Consider the following 20,506-nt stretch of genomic DNA (forward strand, 5'->3'; position numbering starts at 1 on the left):
CAGTATTAAGGAGAGCAATAGGTCTATAATATTGACAGTCCAGAGGGTCTTTGCCTGGTTTTGGGACTATAGTAATATAAGAGTGAGACATAGAAATAGGAATCTGGGCCTCACACAAAAAGGAGTGAAATGAGAAGACATATGGGAGATCATATCCATCTAAAAAGTCTTGTCATACAAATATGAAAAACCATCTCGGCCTGGTGATTTAGCCACTGGGAGCTCATCAATACTACCTGCAGTCTAATTTCCTGTGATAGGTGCATTAAGAGACCCAACATCATCAGGTGAGAGAGTAGTCAATTTACAAGAGTTCAAATAGGACATCAAGAGTCAGGGCAGCCATCAGGGGGGTACAGCCAATACCCCAGTAAGGGGCCCAGACCGTTCCAATAAAAAAAAAAAAAAAAATTATATATATATATTATAATATAATATATCGAGAAAACAGGACTGCACTCCAAGTTGTGATGAAAAATCTAAGCAGTTTTATTCACCCATGCCCCAAAAAAAAAAAAAGAGAGATGGGACCTATCCTCAAGGATAACTGGAGTATCCTCGGTAGGTCTATCAAAGACGTACCTGAACTGAAGTCTCCTCCCCTCTTATCATATCGGAAAAGTAAAAATATCAAGGACCACTTGGTTAGAGCGGATGTAGGACCCAAGAAAATCAGTGTACAGCGAACATTGTCTAAATCGGGACATGGCTGTTATCCATGTCTCAATTGCGTCAATTGTCGCTATATATGCAAATCCAGATCCTTTATACATCCCTCTACACAAAGAATATCCCATTAAATTTCACCTAAATTGTTCATCATCTTATGTGATCTATGTGCTAGCATGCCCGTGCAACCTGATATACATTGGGGAAACGTCCACAGAATTAAAACTAAGACTGAACAACCATAGGAATTCAAAAAGAAAAAAAACGTGTTGATTTACCGGTTTCCAAGCATTTTGGATCCCTTGGGCATTCTGAGCGGGATCTAAGATGCTGGATACTGGACCATGTTGAGCTTCCTAGGAGAGGTGGAGACCGTCTAGCAATTCTCAAGAAAAGAGAATTGCGGTGGATTTACGATTTGGATAGCTTGCACCCTAGGGGACTATATGTAGAGTTCAGATAGGGGTCGGGTGATCTGTTGCTCGCCCACGTCTTCCACGCATGTATGTGATATACTTTCCCCACATATGTAATAGTGCTTGAGAATTGTGAAAGTATTATATGCAATTGCAAACTTGACAGAATTGGAATTTGAAACTAATATATTTGTTCTTGCCTTTTAGAATGTTTAACTTTCACAATGCTGGATACGGGTCCCTGGACTTTAACCTGTTGGAAACGATGCAGCCCAGTACCAACTACAGCGTCCTATTGTCTATGCGCTATTCCAGACACATTATCAAGTTTCAGTGCGATGCTGCTCTCTGTAATGGTGAGGGATTACCCCTCTATGACCGCTTTTTTCCAGCAAGAGGGTTACGTAGGTCGGCGGGGTTCATGGAGATGTCCCCCTCCGACGTACACGACCCCATGGTCCGGTGTCCCTCCCGAGAGGTGGGGACCCCGGTCCTGATGCTGGTACCTGAAGGAGATCCCTGCTGCGGCTTATTATACACTCTCTATGAGTTCCGTTCACGGCCTTGAGTATATACTCTGTCTAGTTACATGATTGATGTAGAACGGATACTTAGGGCAACCTTCCATGAACTAAGATGGTGCGGCGAGATGTTACTCGGTAGAACGCATGCGCACCATTCTCACACTGATTCACACGATGTCGTCACTCTGGGCATGCGCATTGAGGAGATTGAGACGCCCGGGATACGTGATGGTATATGTGGGCTCCGTGGCTTTCCGAGTTTCACTCCTGGGATCCCTATTCAGTATGTTTTCATCACTTTATGATTCTAATTGGAACACAAGTACTGTATATGTTTTGTTCTGTATAAAAAGGAATTATATCCTGATATGATAGAACGTATTACACTGGTTACTATGTCAAACATGCACTTTGTAATTGTAACACATGTCCGCAATTTAAGTTGATTGTAACCACACCCTGCTGGGTGTATCACTTTTTGTAATGCTTTATATGTGCTCACTTTCACTGACTCTATGCTTGAGAAAGGCTCGCAAGAGCTGAAACGTCGCAAGATATGCCATAATATGGGTGAATAAAACTGCTTTGATTTTTCATCACAACTTGGAGTGCAGTCCTGTTTTCTCGATTATATTATTGGGGATTGCCGTTGCCCCCTTTTGGATATTGCACCCACTCTTCAGGCTGGTGCTCCCGTTGGACTTTATATATATATATATATATATATATATATATATATATATATATACAGGTCCTTCTCAAAAAATTAGCATATTGTGATAAAGTTCATTATTTTCTGTAATGTACTGATAAACATTATACTTTCATATATTTTAGATTCATTACACACCAACTAAAGTAGTTCAAGCCTTTTATTGTTTTAATATTGATGATTTTGGCATACAGCTCATGAAAACCCAAATTTCCTATCTCAAAAAATTAGCATATTTCATCCGACCAATAAAAGAAAAGTGTTTTTAATACAAAAAAAGTCAACCTTCAAATAATTATGTTCAGTTATGCACTCAATACTTGGTCGGGAATCCTTTTTCAGAAATGACTGCTTCAATGCGGCGTGGCATGGAGGCAATCAGCCTGTGGCACTGCTGAGGTGTTATGGAGGCCCAGGATGCTTCGATAGCGGCCTTAAGCTCATCCAGAGTGTTGGGTCTTGCGTCTCTCAACTTTCTCTTCCCAATATCCCACAGATTCTCTATGGGGTTCAGGTCAGGAGAGTTGGCAGGCCAATTGAGCCCAGTAATACCATGGTCAGTAAACCATTTGCCAGTGGTTTTGGCACTGTGAGCAGGTGCCAGGTCGTGCTGAAAAATGAAATCTTCATCTCCATAAAGCTTTTCAGCAGATGGAAGCATGAAGTACTCCAAAATCTCCTGATAGCTAGCTGCATTGACCCTGCCCTTGATAAAACACAGTGGACCAACACCAGCAGCTGACATGGCACCCCAGACCATCACTGACTGTGGGTACTTGACACTGGACTTCAGGCATTTTGGCATTTCCCTCTCCCCAGTCTTCCTCCAGACTCTGGCACCTTGATTTCCTAATGACATGCAACAGTCCAGTGCTGCTTCTCTGTAGCCCAGGTCAGGCGCTTCTGCCGCTGTTTCTGGTTCAAAAGTGGCTTGACCTGGGGAATGCGGCACCTGTAGCCCATTTCCTGCACACGCCTGTACACGGTGGCTCTGGATGTTTCTACTCCAGACTCAGTCCACTGCTTCCGCAGGTCCCCCAATGTCTGGAATCGGTCCTTCTCCACAATCTTCCTCAGGGTCCGGTCACCTCTTCTCGTTGTGCAGCGTTTTCTGCCACACTTTTTCCTTCCCACAGACTTCCCACTGAGGTGCCTTGATACAGCACTCTGGGAACAGCCTATTCGTTCAGAAATTTCTTTCTGTGTCTTGCTTGAGGGTGTCAATGATGGCCTTCTGGACAGCAGTCAGGTCGGCAGTCTTACCCATGATTGCGGTTTGGAGTAATGAACCAGGCTGGGAGTTTTTAAAAGCCTCAGGAATCTTTTGCAGGTGTTTAGAGTTAATTAGTTGATTCAGATGATTAGGTTAATAGCTCGTTTAGAGAACATTTTCATGATGTGCTAATTTTTTGAGATCGGAAATTTGGGTTTTCATGAGCTGTATGCCAAAATCATCAATATTAAAACAATAAAAGGCTTGAACTACTTCAGTTGGTGTGTAATGAATCTAAAATATATGAAAGTCTAATGTTTTTCAGTACATTACAGAAAATAATGAACTTTATCACAATATGCTAATTTTTTGAGAAGGACCTGTATATATATATATATATATATATATATATATATATATTATTTTATTTTCTTCCCCTCCCATTTGTCAGTGACTTGAGTTGAACTTTATTGCATCGCTAGAGGGGGGCAATTGATTATTCCTTGCTAGTGATATCCGGTTCATGAACAAATCGATTCAGTTCACTGAACCGGAGGAGTCGATTCCTCTGACTGAGCCGATCCAAATGAAACAGCTCAGTCTGACCTAGCACACAATAGCAGAGCCGCTGGCAGCAGGGAGGGACTCGGGAGGAGTGTAATCTGATCCTAGAGTGGAAGCCGCTTCTGCCAGCCCCTCCCCTCCCCGCCCACCAACCAATCAGAGCTGAGGCAAGGCAAGCACTAGCAGCTCTGAGTCACACAAGTGCAGGGAGTCTAAAATTCGAATGAGTCACAGGTTAAAAGAATCTAAAGATCCGACTGCAAGCAGCGTTTTGGTGTCCACCTCCAGAGCGGAATAGAGGCGGAACGGAGCCAAACTGATGCATTCTGAACGGATCCTTATCCATTCTGAATGCATTGGGGCAAAACTGATCTGTTTGGGGCCGCTTGTGAGAGCCCTGAAACAGATCTCACAGGCGGACCCAGAAACGGCAGTGTAAAAGTAGCCTATGCCGCATACTGAGCTGAGCTATTTCAAAGGCTCCAAATTATTTATTTTCATATTGATCCTTATGTTGTCTACGTGGCTAGGCAGCTCTATGTTGTGTGGTCTTTGCTCGGGGGTAAAATGCAATGCTGTTTTCTGGATTATCCCACAGGGCCATGATCCTCCATCACTTGTTATTAACCCCTCCCTTGCCAGCCCACCCAGCCCTATTTAGCTTTGTGTTCTGCTTTGAAAAAAATGTTTAGGCCATGAAGGGGTTAATTAAGTGTTGGAGGGGGTGGGGGGTGTTACTGTGCATTTTGTGTTTGGGATCCATTTAACAAGTTTGACCAGTTGGGTTTGAGAGTGGTTGAGTGTCATCCACAGATCCCCCATAACAGTGTGTCATCCACAGATCCCCCATAACAGTGCGTCATCCACAGATCCCCCATAACAGTGTGTCATCCGCAATACCCCATAACAGTGTGTCATCCGCAATACCCCATAACAGTGTGTCATCCGCAATACCCCATAACAGTGTGTCATCCACAGATCCCCATAATAGTGTTCATCATCCACAGATTCCTCATAACAGTGTGTCATCCACAGATCCCCATAACAGTGTGTCATCCACAGATCCCCCATAACAGTGTCATCCACAGATCCCCCATAACAGTGTGTCATCCGCAATACCCCATAACAGTGTGTCATCCACAGATCCCCCATAACAGTGTCATCCACAGATCCCCATAATAGTGTTCATCATCCACAGATTCCTCATAACAGTGTGTCATCCACAGATCCCCATAACAGTGTGTCATCCACAGATCCCCCATAACAGTGCGTCATCCACAGATCCCCCATAACAGTGCGTCATCCACAGATCCCCCACAACAGTGTGTCATCCGCAATACCCCATAACAGTGTGTCATCCACAGATCCCCCATAACAGTGTCATCCACAGATCCCCATAATAGTGTTCATCATCCACAGATTCCTCATAACAGTGTGTCATCCACAGATCCCCCATAACATTGTCATCCACAGATCCCCATAACCGTGTTCTTCATCCACAGATTCCCCCCATAACAGTGTGTCATCCACAGATTCCCCCCATAACAGTGTGTCATCCACAGATTCCCCCCATAACAGTGTGTCATCCACAGATTCCCCCCATAACAGTAAGTCCTCCACAGATTCCCCCCATAACAGTAAGTCATCCACAGATTCCCCCCATAACAGTAAGTCCTCCACAGATTCCCCCATAACAGTAAGTCCTCCACAGATTCCCCCCATAACAGTAAGTCATCCACAGATTCCCCCCATAACAGTAAGTCCTCCACAGATTCCCCCCATAACAGTAAGTCATCCACAGATTCCCCCCATAACAGTAAGTCATCCACAGATCCCCCCATAACACTGTAACAGTAAACCTTGTGCTTTTAAGGTGTTTTTTCTTAAATGTGCCAGGGGAAGATTGCTAGGGCAGATTAGAACAGGTAGTGTAGTTAGTGTTAGTGTAGGGACCTGCTTAAAAGAGTCTACCTTGTCGTGGTAGCAGGCTTCATATTTTTTGGTCAAAAATTAATTCCTTACTGAAATCACTGATTATCACTTTTTACTGTCTTTGTAGTTGTAAAAAAATAATGAAATTGGGGGTAGGTCCTTGGGGGTGGAGGGGAGGTGGAGTCAGGACGGATTCTAAAGGGGCGGGTTAGGAGGGGGGGCCCAGGCCTTGAGCTGTGTAAGGGGCCCCAAAATTTCTGATGGCAGCCCTGTCAAGAGTCGCTCTCTGGATATTCGATAAGCTAGCAAGTTGTCCTGCAAAAAATACAATTTAGAGTACAATAGAATGGAATGCGGCTGATAAAGCTATTGGATCATAAAGCATTTCCATTAGAGACCCTAATAAAAGACAGTGCAGCCTGCTCAGTTTGAGTTCATGCTCCGATGCTCTCCTTTGCCCTGCGCTAAATTGCGCAGGGCAAAGGCATTTTTTGGAGATCCGGTGACGTACCGGGGCTCTCCATGGGGCTGCCAGGAATCCCAGTGATGTCACCGGCACTGATAGGCAAGATTTAGCGCTGCCCTACCCAGTAAAACGGCTAGGGAAGCGCTAAAGCACGCCCATCAGCGACGGTGACGTCACCGAACACCTGAGATGCTCCGAGCTAGCCTCAGGGGGGCTGTTTGGGTGAAAATAAGGGTATGTCCGGGTTCAGAAAACAAAAAGTCCAGCAATAGTACCCTATTAAATGATAAAATAACAAAAATTTAATGAGAAAACTAAACCTCTACATAGTCAATCGGGTGGGCCACAGAAAAATAGGGTGAGTAGTGGGGAGGATGTCCCTGCCACTATTACCCTGATCTGGTCCTATGCCCAGGGACGTCTCCTAGTCGTGGGGACTCCCTGTCCTCGTACCTAGCCTCAATCTCCTGTCTGACCCTGATAAGGTGACAGGTGGAAAGATACTAGTGTCGAAGTGGCCCCCCCCCGATGGATGACTAGCACAAAAACACAAACACAAAAATAGAATCAAAGAGGTGTCCACTGTATACAGCCCTCGTGACCGGTTGCCAGGAGGTACAGGGTCCACCTAGTGATTAAAAATACGCAGACAGAACACACGCACAGAAAGACATAGATGAGATAATTAAATGATGTACAAAAGATGCAAAAACGACCCCAACGCGTTTCACCCAGAGTGGGATCATCAGGGGGTAATACGAGGTAGATATACGACATATAAGAAGCCCAACTAATAGATACAGTAGGCCCCGTCTAATAATAATGCGTAATTTATACTTGCGTTTGGAAAATTACGTAAAGACACCAGACCTAAAAAAATGATATAGACAGGGATCGATAAATCAGAGCCAGATGACATACAGTCACTGGGTAATGAGGTAGGCGATGGAATAAGATGCGTGAATGCAAGATACACGTCTCTACAGGGAATAAAGACATAGATGAACACAAAAATAATAATAATAAATCTGAGAAAGAGGCCATGAAAGTGCACATCCAGTTCTAAATAAATAAATGAATAAATAAATGAATACCTGGAGTCACAGAGAGCGCCACTATCACAAAAAGATGAATTGTGAAGGTACTATTAAAAGGGCATCAAAGATAATGACCCCAAACCATGATGGGTATAACTGACATTCACTCCCAGTGTGAAGAGATCTTGCAGGGTATAGCTCCTATGGTGCAGAGCTACCAACCCAAAAAGTACATGGTGCCGACACTAATTGGAAGAGGGTCTGGAGCTCTGAACCTGGACAACCCCTTTAAGCCTATATCCAATAGCAATACAATTGCCTTACGATCGTCCCATAAACAGGCCTCAGTGGGAACCTAACTTCTTTTCTTATCGAAATAGTTTGTCAGATGTGTGTACAATTCCACACTACAACTACAGTTTCTTAAGGAGGGAGTGGTTCAAACACCAGTGACATATCCGTATACAATCTCGAGAGGTCAAGAGGTGTATCCAAACAGGAACATGGGCCGGGATTTTGGGTATAGAGCTGAGGACATGGGTTGCTAGATCGCCGCTAGCACATCTGCAATACCCAGTCCCCATAGCTCTGTGTGCTTTTATTGTGTAAAAAAAACATTTGATACATATGCAAACGATTTGATACATATGCAAATTAACCTGAGATGAGTCAGAGCTTCAAAATATGACTCTTCTCCGGTCACACAAGTAAGATATGACTCTTATGTTAATTTGCATATGTATCAAATCGTTTTTTTTACACGATAAAAGCACACACAGCTATGGTGACTGGGTATTGTGGATGTGCTAGTGGCCATCTAGCAACCCATGTCCTCAGCTCTATACCCAAAATCCTGGTGACAGGTTCCCTTTAACTCGTCCTCTCACCTTTTCAGTGAGCGACATCCTCCTTCTAATAAAGCAGCCGTGACAGTAACACAAACTTTTAACAGGGAAGGGCGGGCAGGGGCAGCACTTCCTCCATATGCTGTCGAGATGACAGCCCAACACTGCCCGCTACTGCCACTATATAGCACTAAGCCGGAGGGATCTTGAAACTATTCCACCAATGCCCTAATTGTTGCTGGGCATCTCTGGCTTCTTTGCCCAGCAACACTACCCCATAGGTCACTCACTGACCCAATGAGTGACCCCTGCCCCAGACCCCCAGCAACCATCTATTTTTAACTATCCTACCCACATTTTAGGTGGGAATTTTCCTGCCCAAAACACTATGTGAAGGCTAATGGGATGATTATAATTCCAGGAGGATCCCTCTATATAATTTTGGGATCCTATCAATCTCCCAGACCTTGTCCAGTAGGTGTTCAGGGTTGGTGTGCAGGAGGGTTAGAGGATGTTGAATGCTTCTGAATTAGGGCCAGGCACCATAGCGTTAGGCCAAGGAAGTCCAGTGGAAGGTAGAAGCTGAACTGCTAAGCATCCATACTAAGATGCTAGTCAATACTTTCAAATTTGTGAATGTTGTCTAGAAGGAGACTCTTTCCATCTTTAGATGACTTAAGAGCCCTTTACACAGACCGAGAAACCACCACATAATCGCTAACATGTGTTCATAGGACAGCAGTTTATCCGGTGGTATAAATGTGCTGCCGATTACCCAATGAATGAGCGAAACACTCGTTCATCAGGTAATCGATCATTTGTGCGGACACAAAAATTATTGTTTGCTGGCAGCAGTTAGTGCTTTGGAAGGATGCTCTGCTACCAGCAAACAACGAGTATGTATGGGGATGAGTGATGGCATTAGTGATTGCTCCTCCGAATACTGTTGAGGAGATCTCCTCCACTGACAAGTAGACGAATGTCGGGAAGGAACGCTTCCTGCCTGCTGTATCATCTCGTCTAAGGCTGAAGAATAATTTCATGCCTCAATAGTCCTAACAAGATCATGTCCTTCCCATATATGCAGCAAAGCAACATGTCAGAAGGATTTACACTAGCATTTTTATTGGCGTCTTTATCCCCTTATCCTGATCTGCAGAGCTTTCTATAACATAGAAGTTCTTCCTGGATATGATGTTTATGAAGTAATCTTTTACATCTCTGCCACTGTCCCCATGCAAGCCATGTGATCGATCTTAGGAGGAAGAATTAAGATGTTGAGGACAATGCAGAGCTGCACCAAACCTCAGTTATCAGACCCTGATTAAGGGTTACTATCAGGAAGTTTAAGTGAAAGAACAAGAATGTACAACAATATTAAGACTTTTCACTATAATTTTGGACTTTATCTGCAGTAATACACACACGTAAGTAGTACTTTAGATAAGGGGTCCAGATACCTATTTATTATTTTCCTACTGCTCCCCATTCCCCCTCTGTAGGTGCACTAAGCTGCGCTGAAATACATTGTGAGGATTGACAGTTCGAACAACGTATTAGCCAAGCTTTAAATGCTGACAGCAGGGGAACAGAAGGCAGTAGGAAATTCTAAAATAGATATCCTTATATGCAGTACTACTCATGTAGTACTACTACTAATAATAATATTATAAAAAGTCCAAGATCATGGAGACAGGTTTCCTTTAAATAGGTAACATAAGACCTCAAATGAGTGCAGTATTTCAGTGTTAAAAGTTCATGCATTTATCTACAATTTATGAAAGGCAATAACCCATTATGTTATCAGAGCATAGATAACCATTATACAAAGTTCTGACCTTCAAACCATTTTCCTATATTAGCACATATTTATCTGTTCTTATGAGATTGTCATGCTAACATTGCTTAAAACATTGGACAATAAAACTTTTTTCTAATGTATTTTAATTTAATATGGCCTAACTCTGTTAAACTGTGGAGAAGATCACTGCATGTAAATGGAGCGGTCTTCTCCACTGACAAGCAGGCACTTGCTGGAAAGGAACACTTACTGGTACTTCCTAACAGTCACCTGCTGAATTGTCCAGTCTGAAGGCACCTTAAGGCCCAAAACACTTTGCTATACCTCGTACAGACCATGACTGGCATTCTTTGCATTCCTATGTCCTAGATCACATCCTCAAGCCCGTACTAGGTATAAGAGCCCTTATACACAGCAGAGGATCAGGACAACTATCAATAATGAATCTTCTTTTGAATCAGTTCCTGGTAATTGGCCTGTGCAAAGGTGCCACGATCCCCTGACAAGTGTGCAAAACAAACAAACAGTTGCTTATCAGCAGCACATTCACTTTGCATCGGACTGTGTGAGAGGTATTTTAAACGAGCGCCGATCAACTTAAATATCGCCGATCAGCCCTCGTTATTGGGCTTTGTAAGAGGACACTAACACAGTTTTACCCAAATGAGACATTTAAGACATATCCACAGGATATACAATACATGTCTGATATGTTTAGCAATCCAGAGAGGAGATTACTAGGTGGCTCTCAACATTGGAGTTTATAGGAGTTGGGAAACACACAGCTGATTTACTAACTCCCATACACTGTACAAGAAATGAAATGCCATGTCTCAATTAGGCTGAGTTCACACCAGCGTTCAGCCTTTCCGTTCTCCTGGACGGATTGGGCACATAACTGAGACGAGCGGAGCCTACGGACCCCATAGACTATAATGGGGTCCGTTAGGTTTACGCTCAGAAAATGATTTTGGAGCGGAGACAAAAGTCCTTTTTTTTTGCGGATCCGTTTTTCAGTACAACCTTCCGTTTTTTACTAAAGTGCTTCCGAATCCGTTCCGTGTTTCCGTTATTCAGTTTTTCCAAAATAAAAAAAGAGGAGGAGGAATAGATGTTGCTAGGGTACCCCCCAAAAAAAAAGTGGTGAAAACAAAAAGTGCTTGATGGGAGTTGTAGATGTATTACAATTGCAGGAATACAGGTTTTAAATCTCTGATAAATACAGTGAATGCACATGAGTCCCAGGAGGATGGCAAAAGTTCATGGGCAATTTCCTCCCAACACCGGTCCTTTAGCGACCTATTTTGCTAGGCCTCTTGTCTGGTATCCCATAGAGAGGGTCGTTCCTGGATCATAGTGATCAATCGGTCCACTTCATATGCCATTTTGCAGGAGAGCAGAAAATGACCTGAACTTCTCTCACCACAGGCACTGAGGGCTGGACTTCATTATTTTTTTTTTTAGTTTCTTGTCAACCGATCAGTTAAAAAACTGATGACATTCGGATGGTTTTGTGCATGTCATCAGTTTTTATGCGGATCCATTGCCTTGAATGGACAACGGACCAGAAAAACTGACAGAAAGTAGGACAAGCTTCATTTTTTTTTTCAGGATCCACATACTTGAAAATAGGAAAACGGAACCGATTCAGTGATTCGGAAAGCACTATGATTGGTGTCCGCATTTTTGCTGAGGCAATTGAAATTAATGGATGCGAAAAAACGTTCCGATTTAAAACGGAACGGAAACGGAGTGTTATAACGGACGTGTGAATGGAGCCTTAGTTGGATATACAATCACATTATACAGAGTAATAAAAGTTGGAAGCATCCATGCAGATACTGCGGATAGAGATGTACATACCCTGTTGACCACACTGCAGTGAACAGTCCAGATATCAAGCCCATGGTGCTAAGGCCTTCTTCAAAGCCATTCTCACTGGAAGCAAATGAGATATGAATATTACAAATTATGGTACTATAAAACAAATGACACAACTACCGTAGCTGCCTGAGCATTTATAACTCACTGCACAATCCAGCTAAAATAAGGAGAATACTAAGAGCTGTCGAGGCATAAGAGAATAAGTAAAAGGGTTAAAAATCTAGTATTAATACATCCAGGGCCCGAGAGCGGAGGTTACTGGTTCCTAAGAAAATCCTAATTGGACTGAAGTCATCTAGTCCTTGAATCCACCACTATTTTCAATCATTCTAAGAATTGTCATAAAATAATGTGATGTTCAGCCTGATGTTGATATAAGACACTGGCAGATTCATCGACAGAGCGCACTCTTAGCATAGGAGACCAGCAAACTGTTTGTGTGGTGTAACGTTAATAGTAACTCTACTTCTATGTCCTCATACAGCAAAGCTGCTATATGGAGCCATATTGCCATATTGTGCCCTGCAGACAGACAGATCTGGGTCTAGGCCAACAGTTTGGGCCTGTGTTTTATGGTGTAATAAATTCAGGAAAAAAAATAAAAATAAAATTTCTATGGATGGAGGTTGTAATAGCTTCTTGCAAGTCCAGCTAATATCAATCTATCTTTCATGTAATACTGGTTATCATAGATCATTAAAGGGTAACTAAACTTTAAATTAAGTTTTTTTTTTTAAATGTCCCAAATGCTCTAATAATAATTTTTCAAATATATTTTATTTATGGATTTTGCATTTTTACTAGAGATATTCCCCTGCGCGCTTTAAATTCACTATTCTTCACATCGCTAATTTCTCAGCGGAGTACGGACTGTGCACTCTATCAATGGGGCTGTAGAGAATGGAGTATTGAGCCCCTGAGGTTTACTAAATGCTGGCATAGCAAATGGGTACCCTGTAACCATGTGCTATGCCAGGATTCGCTACGTGGAGCGGGGTCCTGCTTCTGGCTGCTTTGCTAAGCTAAAAGCATGGAGAAAAGTGCATTTAAAGCGCACAGGGAAATCTGCACCTTAGGGTGGGGGGAAAATCTCTAGTAAAAATGCAATAGAAAAATTATTAATAGGGCATTTGGGACATTTTATAAAATAAAAAAAAACACTATTAAAAGTTTAGTTACTCTTTAATTAAAATAGAGAAAAATAAGATACATAAAATAAATAGCTATTCCAGCATATTGAATGTTCCCATTATTATCAGCTAATTAAAAAATTGCATCCTCTGAAAGAAAACTCAATGCATATAACAAAGAAAAGCCTTCCCCATATATTCCCAGGCTCCAGTCCTTCCTGTCTTCAAAAGTAAAAGCATAGGCTGAAACCACACTCTAAACTCCCAAATGGTGTGAAAGGGGGTTTATACTGATGAAGGATTAATATGGGTGATCATCAACTGTCGGCAACCCCACCAATCACCTCTTCATTGTACACCAAGCACAGCGCTGTCCATTGTATAGCAGTTGTGCTTAGTATTTTGGCAGAATCCCATTCACTTGAGACTGACGGACATGACATTACAGGCTGAGGAAGAGGCTGCAGCTCTTGGCCCGTGGTCCTATATAGTGGCCTATCCTGAGAAGATCCAGAAGACCTCTTTAATTATAGTCTCTTTCTTTGTCACATGTGTTGACATCGCTCTGAACAGTCACTATTTATTAGATCACTATGTTGTGTATGCAGAGAAGTAGTAAGAAGTTATAGATAGAATGATATGGCATACTTACTATGCTGCACTGAGCATTTCTGGAAATACTGGTATAGAAGAAAGACCAATACAAAATCCATCCAAGACCAGTACGAAGATAAACAGCCACAATTTACTGGAAAACACAAGACCATTATTAACCGCTTGCTGATTTTGTGCTTACTTTTTTTTTTACTCCCTGCCTTCCTTGGAACCATAACCTTTTTTTTTTTTCCCTTCACATAGCCGTATGAGGGCTTGTTTTTTGCGGGACAAGTCGTACTTTCTAATGGCATCATTTAATACTGCGTATGATGTAGTGGGGAGCTGAAAAAAAAATATTTCCAAACATGGTGGAGTTGAAAAAAAAAAAGCAATTCCGCTGAACTTTTATGGGTTTTGTTTTTACGGCGTTCACTATCCGGTAAAACTGACATGCTATTCCTTCTCCGGGTCATTACGATTATGGAGATACCACATTTGTATAGTTTTTCTCGGGTTTTAATACTGAGAAAAAAAAATAAAAAAATTAAAAATGTGTTTTTTCTTTTCATCGCCATATTCTGACCCCTATAACTTTTTCAGTTAAAGGGCTTCTGTCACCCCACTAAAGTCATATTTTTTTTGGGGGGGCTAGTTAAATTCCTTATACTGCGATATATGAAAATATAATGCTCTTACTTACTTTCCTTCAGCAGTTTCTTCTAAAAGCGAACTTTTATAATATGTAAATGAGGTCTCTACCAGCAAGTAGGGAGTCTACTTGCTGGTAGCCGCCACAAAAAAACGCCCCCTCGTCCTGCTCATTGACAGGGCCAGCCGCGATCTCCTCCTCCGCCGATGACATCACCGAAAGAGAAGACGTCATCGGCGCAGGCGCACTGAGGGAGTGCTGCGGAGGCGAGCCTCCTCATCTTAGAGCGCCTACGCCGAATGAATACAGGTGCACGATTTTTGAAATGCTGACAGGGCCGGCCGGAGGAGATCGCGACTGGCCCTGTCAATCAACAGGACGAGGGGGGCGTTTTTTTGCGGCGGCTACCAGCAAGTAGACGCCCTACTTGCTGTTAGAGACCTGATTTACATATTATAAAAGTTTGTTTTTAGAAGAAACTGCTGAAGGAAAGTAAGAAAGAGCATTATATTTTCATATATCGCAGTATAAGGAATTTAACTAGCCCCCCCCACCCACCCCAAAAAATGACTTTAGTTGGGTGACAGAAGCCCTTTAAGGGTACTTTTACACTAGCGTTTTTGTTTTCCGGTGTTGAGTTCCGTCCTAGGGGCTCAATAACGGAAAAAAATGATCAGTTTTATCCTAATGCATTCTGAATGGAGAGCAATCCGTTCAGGATGCATCAGTTCAGTCCCTCTTACGTTTTTGGGCCGGAGAAAATACTGCAGCATGCTGCAGTTTTATCTCCAGCCAAAAATCCTGAACACTTGCAGCGTTTTGGTGTCCGTCTGACAAAACTGAGCCAAACTGATCCGTCCTGACACACAATGTAAGTTAATGGGGACAGATCCATTTTCTCTGACACAATATGGCACAATAGAAAACTGATCCGTCCCCCATTGACTTTCACTGGTGCTGAAGACGGATAGCCGTCTCGGCTATGTTACAGATAATACAAATGGAACCGTTCTGAAGGGATGCAGAAGGTTGTATTATCTGAACAGATCCGTCCATGACGGATCCGCCCAAAACGCAAGTGTGGGAGTAGACTTCAAAAGATGGGGACAGTAACAAACATATAGCATCTGTGACAACTCCGTGGCGGGTGAACCCTTACTGTTTTTAGTTGGTCTGGTTTGTACCTGCATTCCTTTTTTCAACTGTATAACAAAGGTGCAGCAGACTGTGATTTCCTATGCAGAGGGCAATGCAAAGAAACCTAATGTGCAGAATATGACGCTGTATCCGATGAATGCAGTACGTACAGACTCCAAGATATTTGATATATTTAAGAGTTTAAACACACCTTTCAATGTGGAATATAGGTGCAGGTCCTAACATAAAAAAACACAATGCGGTACCAAGGCTGCCAAAAATAAGAAGCCACTTCCTCAATTCCTGTATGAAAAACATAAAAAAGGTAAATCATGAATATAGTAAAAGCCATTTGTACAATGTCAAAAGAAATATTACTTACAGGTAATCTGTCGCTTACTACTCCAAGAAGTGGTGAACTTAGTGAATATGATAAAGCGAGTCCGAGAAACACTAAGCCAACATAACTGACCTTCAAATTAAACTGGAACCAGAAAAAGAGAGAACAGCAATTACTTGAATGTTTTATTAAGGCCAAATGCACACGGCCATGTTCCGCGTCCGAGAGCGGTCCGTGGCAACGCGGCCTGGCATCCTGTTGAGAGCAGGAGCGCACGGCGTCATTGGTTGCTATGACGCCGTGCGCTTCATGCCGCCGCTGGACTACAGTAATGACGCCGTGCGCGTACCAATGACGCCGTGCGCTCCTGCTCCCAAACGGGATGCCAGGCCGCGTTACCACGGACCGCTCTCGGACGCGGAACACGACCTAAAGGGCATCTGGGCTAATTTGCATATATTAAAACATCATTTTTCTCAGCAATGTAGGCACATATGGGCCCAAAGGATGGGCCCAACACCAACTTCTTCAGCTGCCAAGCGCACATGTAACAGGCCAGCCGTAGGTACAAATCTGCTGACAGATGCCCTTTAATTAGCCATAAGTAAATTTTCATTATTCGAGAAACACATAAGAAAATAAGACCATATACATAATTATACAAAGGAGTCTTTTTGGAGGTAAAAATATTAAAAATGCTTGGCAATATCACAGAAAATCATTGCATTAAAAAACATTTGCGATAATCAAAAAATTCCAATATTAGTGGATTTTCTCTGCAAATGTGATTACAAGTGATGTCATGAGATCCCCTAATGAATACTTTACGCTGTGGAGCCCTGGCCTAACAGAGACACTTACTTCTTTCTTGCAGCAATTTTCTAATAAACAATCTGCATTTACACCAACAGATATTCTAATTGATCAGATGGCCTTTTATATACACAGATCTTGTGTTATACACAACAACTATTGGTCTGATTGGCAGAAATTGGTCAGATAACCTGTTGGTGGAAATGCTCCCTTAGCCAAATTGCTCTTCTAAGGCCATAGCAATGTTATGCTCTGCAGTTAGTACACTGTGCAATCAAAGCAGATTGACAGAAATATTATTAGCCTAACGGTCCCTACGGATCTAGAAAATTGATGGTGAGGAAGCGTTCGTTCCCGACGATCTGATGACCACTAGTGGAGGAGACCAGTGCATTTACATGCAGCAATCTCCTCCAGAGTATGGGGAGGAGCGATCGCTAATGCCATCGCTCTTCCCCATACTGTCCCATCGTTTCCCGGCAGCAGATCTGCCGCTGGGAAACAATGATCTTTTGTGCTGCACACAAGATTCAATAACCCGATGAACGAGCGTTTTTCTGGTAATCAGCAAGATCACCACTAACGAGCGTTGCTAGTAATTGTCGGCCCTTAAGAAGGTATGTACTCACATTTTTTTTAATGGCTTTATTACTACTGAGTCAGTACAACTGATTATGCTTCTCTCGCCATATCAGTTTTGAAGAAAGGAGGACATTTTAAAGGTTATGCATACTTCTGCAGTCATTTCATTACTATTAGCCATAATAATGTAAAAATGTTCCAAATAAAATCTTGATTTAAAATATTCTACTGTTTTGGGGCTACAACTTCTATGCTGACTAATGTGTCTCCTTGGTAACAGACAACAAACAAACCTTGTTTAGTTTTATCTTATAGAGATGCTCTCTTTTATGCCTTTTACTACCTCTGCCAATGTGTTTGGCATAAAGGGGGTTTGATTGCTGGATCAGAATACACAGGGTTTGTTTGTAGTCTGTAACCAAGAGACAAGAGCTTGAGACACATCATGGAATATTTTTAATAAAGATTGTTTGCAAAGTTAGTTCATTTTAATTTGAATTGCATTTAGGAGCAAAAAATGTATTGCAGAGGTGTACATACCACTGACACAGCTACTAAAAATGAGGACCCTCAGTCAGGTAGTATACCAAGTACTAGGACTGAACAATTTCCTCATTATTTATTAGACTGCATAGTGTTTTAGATCATAAGGCAACAATAAGCAGATTGGAAATGACAACCTGAAAATACTCAAGGTGATCTGTCATGATTCCCAACCAAGACATTACTGAAAGACAAATTAGAGCTCATGGAGGATCTTACTTGCGTCCCTCATGTAATAACAATTCCAGAGCATCCATTCTAAAGACTCTACATTGTGCGGTTCCTCTATTATTCCTTCAAGAAGTTTATGAATGAAATGCTAGAAGTCTGCAATAAAGGTCCAACCAGGTATTTTCAGTTGGAAAATATAACACTGGCAACACTAATGGATAGGATCAGGTCCAATTGGTAACACCCGGTTGGACCTTTAGTGCAGACAGAAATGGCAAGTCACCCATAAACCTCTAGAAAGAATAACAGATTAATGGAACAAGAGAGCTATAAGAAAAGTTGTAAGAAAATTACAAGTAATTACTAAAACTGACATGCCAGGAGCAGTTACAGGTCCTCACAGTGTTAACTAGGTCATATTGATTTGCATACATTTTGAAAACAAGAGCAAAATACTTACTGTTTCTATAAGAAAAAGGGACATGGTTGGGTCCAAAAATGCTAAAGATGCAGCCAATGAATATACAGTAACACACAGTATTATAATCTTTGGCAGCTTGACTAAAGCCAAAAAAGAATTTTTCCCAGGTAAATCATCTGCAAAAATATGAAACACTGTAAATAAACAGTTTTTGTATTATTTTTTTTGGCCTCTAAAGCTATAAAAGCATACATAATATGCTGTTTATTTCAAGTTAAATATACATAAAATATTCTTAAAGAGGACCTTTCACTAGAATAAAAAATCTAAACTAAGCATACAGACCTGGAGAACGGCGCTCAGGGATCTCCCTACACTTACTGATAGACAGACCCTGGGCCTCCAAACTTTGGCCAGGGTACCAGCCTTGAGAGAGAGAGAGAAGAGGGACAGCTAGCTCAGGCCTTTCCTCAGCATCATAGACTTCTGCTAGGGAGGAGACTGGAGACATCAGCCCTATGCGTCACCTGTTTTGTTTTTTACCTGAACTCCTCTAGTAAAGAAGCACCCTGGTTACTGCAGACCATGACTCTATGGACGTATTTCCCATTGGGATACACCATGCCTTAACTATCCCTTCCAGAGAGCAGCAACATGTGGTGGCACCTCAACGGTGTCTGGGGGACCCAGAGTAGCGTTGGGGCCACCTCAAACCCGGCCACTGCATACCCCAAAGCTCAGTGCTGGGTCCTCTGTTATTTAATTTATTTATTAATGATATTGATTATGGGATTAATAGCACCATTTCTATGTTTGCAGATAACACTAAGCTATGTAATACTGTGCAGTCTAAGGAAGATGTCCATAAACTACAAGCTGACTAATGTTCAATGTGGATAAATGTAAAGTTATGCATCTTGGTAGTAATAATCTCCATGCATCAGATGTCCTGGGGGATGTAACACTGGGAGAGTCACTTATAGAAAAGGATTTGGGTGTCCTTGTAGATCGTAGATTAAATAACAGCATACAATGTCAGTCAGCTGCTACCAGGATACTGTCATGTATTAGGCGAGGCATTGACTCGCGGGACACGGATACAATATTACCACTTTATAAAGCTTTGGTGTGGCCTGATCTGGGATATGTAATTCAGTTCTGGGCACCAGTCCAGAGAAAGGATGCTTTGGAACTGGAAAAAGTACAAAGGAATCCGACTAAACTGATAAGGGACATGGAGGGTCTTAGTTATGAGAAGAATTACATTAGTCTTAGGCTACTTTCACACTTGCGTTTGGTCGGATCCGTTCTGAACGGATCCCATCATATTAATGCAGACGGAGGCTCCGTTCAGTACGGATCCGTCTGCATTAATAACTTAGAAAAATTTCTAAGTGCGAAAGTAGCCTGAGCGGATCCGTTCAGACTTTCAATGTAAAGTGAATGGGGGACGGATCTGCTTGAAGATTGAGCCATATGGTGTCATCTTCAAGAGGATCCGTTCCCATTGACTTACATTGTAAGTCTGGACGGATCCGCACGCCTCCGCACGGCCAGGCGACAGCTGAACGCTGCAAGCAGCGTTCAGCTGTCCGCCTGGCCGTGCGGAGGCGAGCGGAGCGGAGGCTGAACGCCGCCAGACTGATGCAGTCTGAGCGGATCCGCATCCATTCAGACTGCATCAGGGCTGGACGGAAGCGTTCTGCTCCGCTCGTGAGCTCCTTCAAACGGAGCTCACAAGCGGACAGCAGAACGCTAGTGTGAAAGTAGCCTTAGAAGAGACACCTAAGGGGGGACATGATTAACCTATAGAAATGTATAAATGGGCCGTACAAAAAATATGGTGAAAAGCTGTGCCATGCAAAATCCCCTCAAAAGACAAGGAGGCACTGCCTCCAACAGGAGAAGAAAAAGTTCAGGTCTCCAGAGGAGTCATAGCTTCTTTACTGTAAGAACTGTGAATCTGTGGAATAGACTACCTCTGGACATGGTCACAACAGGAAGATTGGATATTTTTATGAAGGGCTTGGGTGAATTCTTAAGAGTTAATGACATTAATG

General features: G+C 42.5%; 1 protein-coding gene across 2 annotated transcripts in view; it reads right to left on the reverse strand.

The window, feature by feature from the left end:
* LOC122934474 (MFS-type transporter SLC18B1-like) overlaps positions 1-20,506 on the reverse strand; it is a 117,491-nt gene that overhangs the window by 49,592 nt on the left and 47,393 nt on the right. For both annotated transcript variants that reach the window (XM_044289959.1, XM_044289958.1), the window contains exons 7-11: positions 18,486-18,622; positions 15,959-16,060; positions 15,788-15,879; positions 13,846-13,941; positions 12,043-12,117 (exon numbers count right to left, since the gene is read on the reverse strand). In XM_044289959.1, the coding sequence (XP_044145894.1) occupies positions 12,043-12,117; positions 13,846-13,941; positions 15,788-15,879; positions 15,959-16,060; positions 18,486-18,622 (502 nt within the window). The remainder of the gene's footprint in view (positions 1-12,042; positions 12,118-13,845; positions 13,942-15,787; positions 15,880-15,958; positions 16,061-18,485; positions 18,623-20,506) is intronic.

The sequence above is a fragment of the Bufo gargarizans genome, chromosome 4 (genome assembly GCF_014858855.1).
Source record: "Bufo gargarizans isolate SCDJY-AF-19 chromosome 4, ASM1485885v1, whole genome shotgun sequence".
NCBI classification, from domain to species: Eukaryota; Metazoa; Chordata; class Amphibia; order Anura; family Bufonidae; genus Bufo; species Bufo gargarizans.